Below are 1,225 nucleotides of genomic sequence, written 5' to 3'. Positions count from 1 at the left end.
ATGCTCTTGGTTTTGACTCTGCTATGTTTCCTCGCCTGGGTATGATGGGAACCTTTTTTGGCGTGCGGGGAAGGGAATTTGTGTGGATGATAAACGTTTCTAAGGCGAAGGAGGTGGCGCGAAAATATTTCAACTGCCCCACGGCCGAAGGACTGGAAATGGAGAGCACAGGTTGGGGATCTGCTTCACACTTTTCAATTCGCGTCGCGAAGGGCGACATGATGGGGCCTGGATACAGTCCTCTGGTGTACAGCGAACTGTCACTTGCAGTTTTCGATAGCATGCCATTTTACAAAGCAAATTTTGACAAGGCCGAACCACTGGTGTGGGGTAAGAACGCCGGCTGCGACTTTCTGGAGAAGAAGTGCCTGGAAAATGGTGTGAGCCCTAACCCCGAGATCTTCTGCAACCGCTCTCGCTCATCGGACATGTACTTCTGCACACCCGATCGTATGGGTCTTGGGTATTGTACACTGAAAACATATTACAGGGCACTTCCCGAGCCCTTCCAGTACTTCAAGGACAAGCGAATGGGTGGCGATTTACGCGCGTTGGACTACTGTCCTTATGTTGAAGCATACAGTGATACCACGTGCACTTCAGGCTTTCACCTTCAATCCCGTGGAAGCTTTATTGGCGAAAACGCACGTTGTGTAAAAGGCGTTGAGCTAGAAATCTCGGGAAAGTCTGTTGGTGATGTGTGCGTGAATACCAAGTGCGACAATGGCATTCTAAGCGTGCAGTTTCTGGGTGATGATGATGATGAGTGGCACGTATGTGAGGAGAAGAAGGAAATCATTCCGAATAAGGAAAACTGGTCAGGAAAGATTATCTGCCCCAGGTACGACGCGGTGTGCACCAAGCTCCCCGACATCACCATTCCTCTGAAAGAGCTACCTTACCAGGATGGCGACTACAAACCTGCTCCTGGAAACATTACGTGGAACAAAACTGAAACTCCCAGTTCCGATCCTTTGCCCCATCCAGCGCCAGAACCAACCATGGAAACTGTTGGGGCACCACATGTTGAGAAAGAACCAAGTTCGTCTTATCCTAATGTACCCACTGACTCATCGGGATCCACAGATACGACCACACCGGTGCAGAGAGATGTTTTTGAGAAGGAAAGGATTGACTCTCCGACATCCACTGCTCATTCTGAAACAATGCTCGACCAAAACGAAAAACACCATGATGGGCTGGATGGCAGTCAACATGGATCTGG

The 1,225-nt window shown here is 49.6% G+C and overlaps 1 protein-coding gene across 1 annotated transcript; it reads left to right on the top strand.

Moving 5' to 3' along the window:
- Nucleotides 1-23: 23 nt before the first annotated feature.
- Nucleotides 24-1,223, top strand: TM35_000141390 (surface protease GP63; the record flags this gene model as incomplete). Its single annotated transcript, XM_029025584.1, has 1 exon — nucleotides 24-1,223. A coding segment is annotated over one exon (1,200 nt), but the record flags the coding sequence as incomplete, so codon positions are not given.
- Nucleotides 1,224-1,225: the final 2 nt, after the last annotated feature.

This window comes from Trypanosoma theileri (assembly GCF_002087225.1).
Source record: "Trypanosoma theileri isolate Edinburgh chromosome Unknown TM35_Tth_14_V1, whole genome shotgun sequence".
Taxonomy (NCBI): Eukaryota; Euglenozoa; class Kinetoplastea; order Trypanosomatida; family Trypanosomatidae; genus Trypanosoma; species Trypanosoma theileri.
The sequence above is the reverse complement of the archived record's forward strand: the minus strand, read 5'-3'. Positions and strand labels throughout refer to the sequence as shown.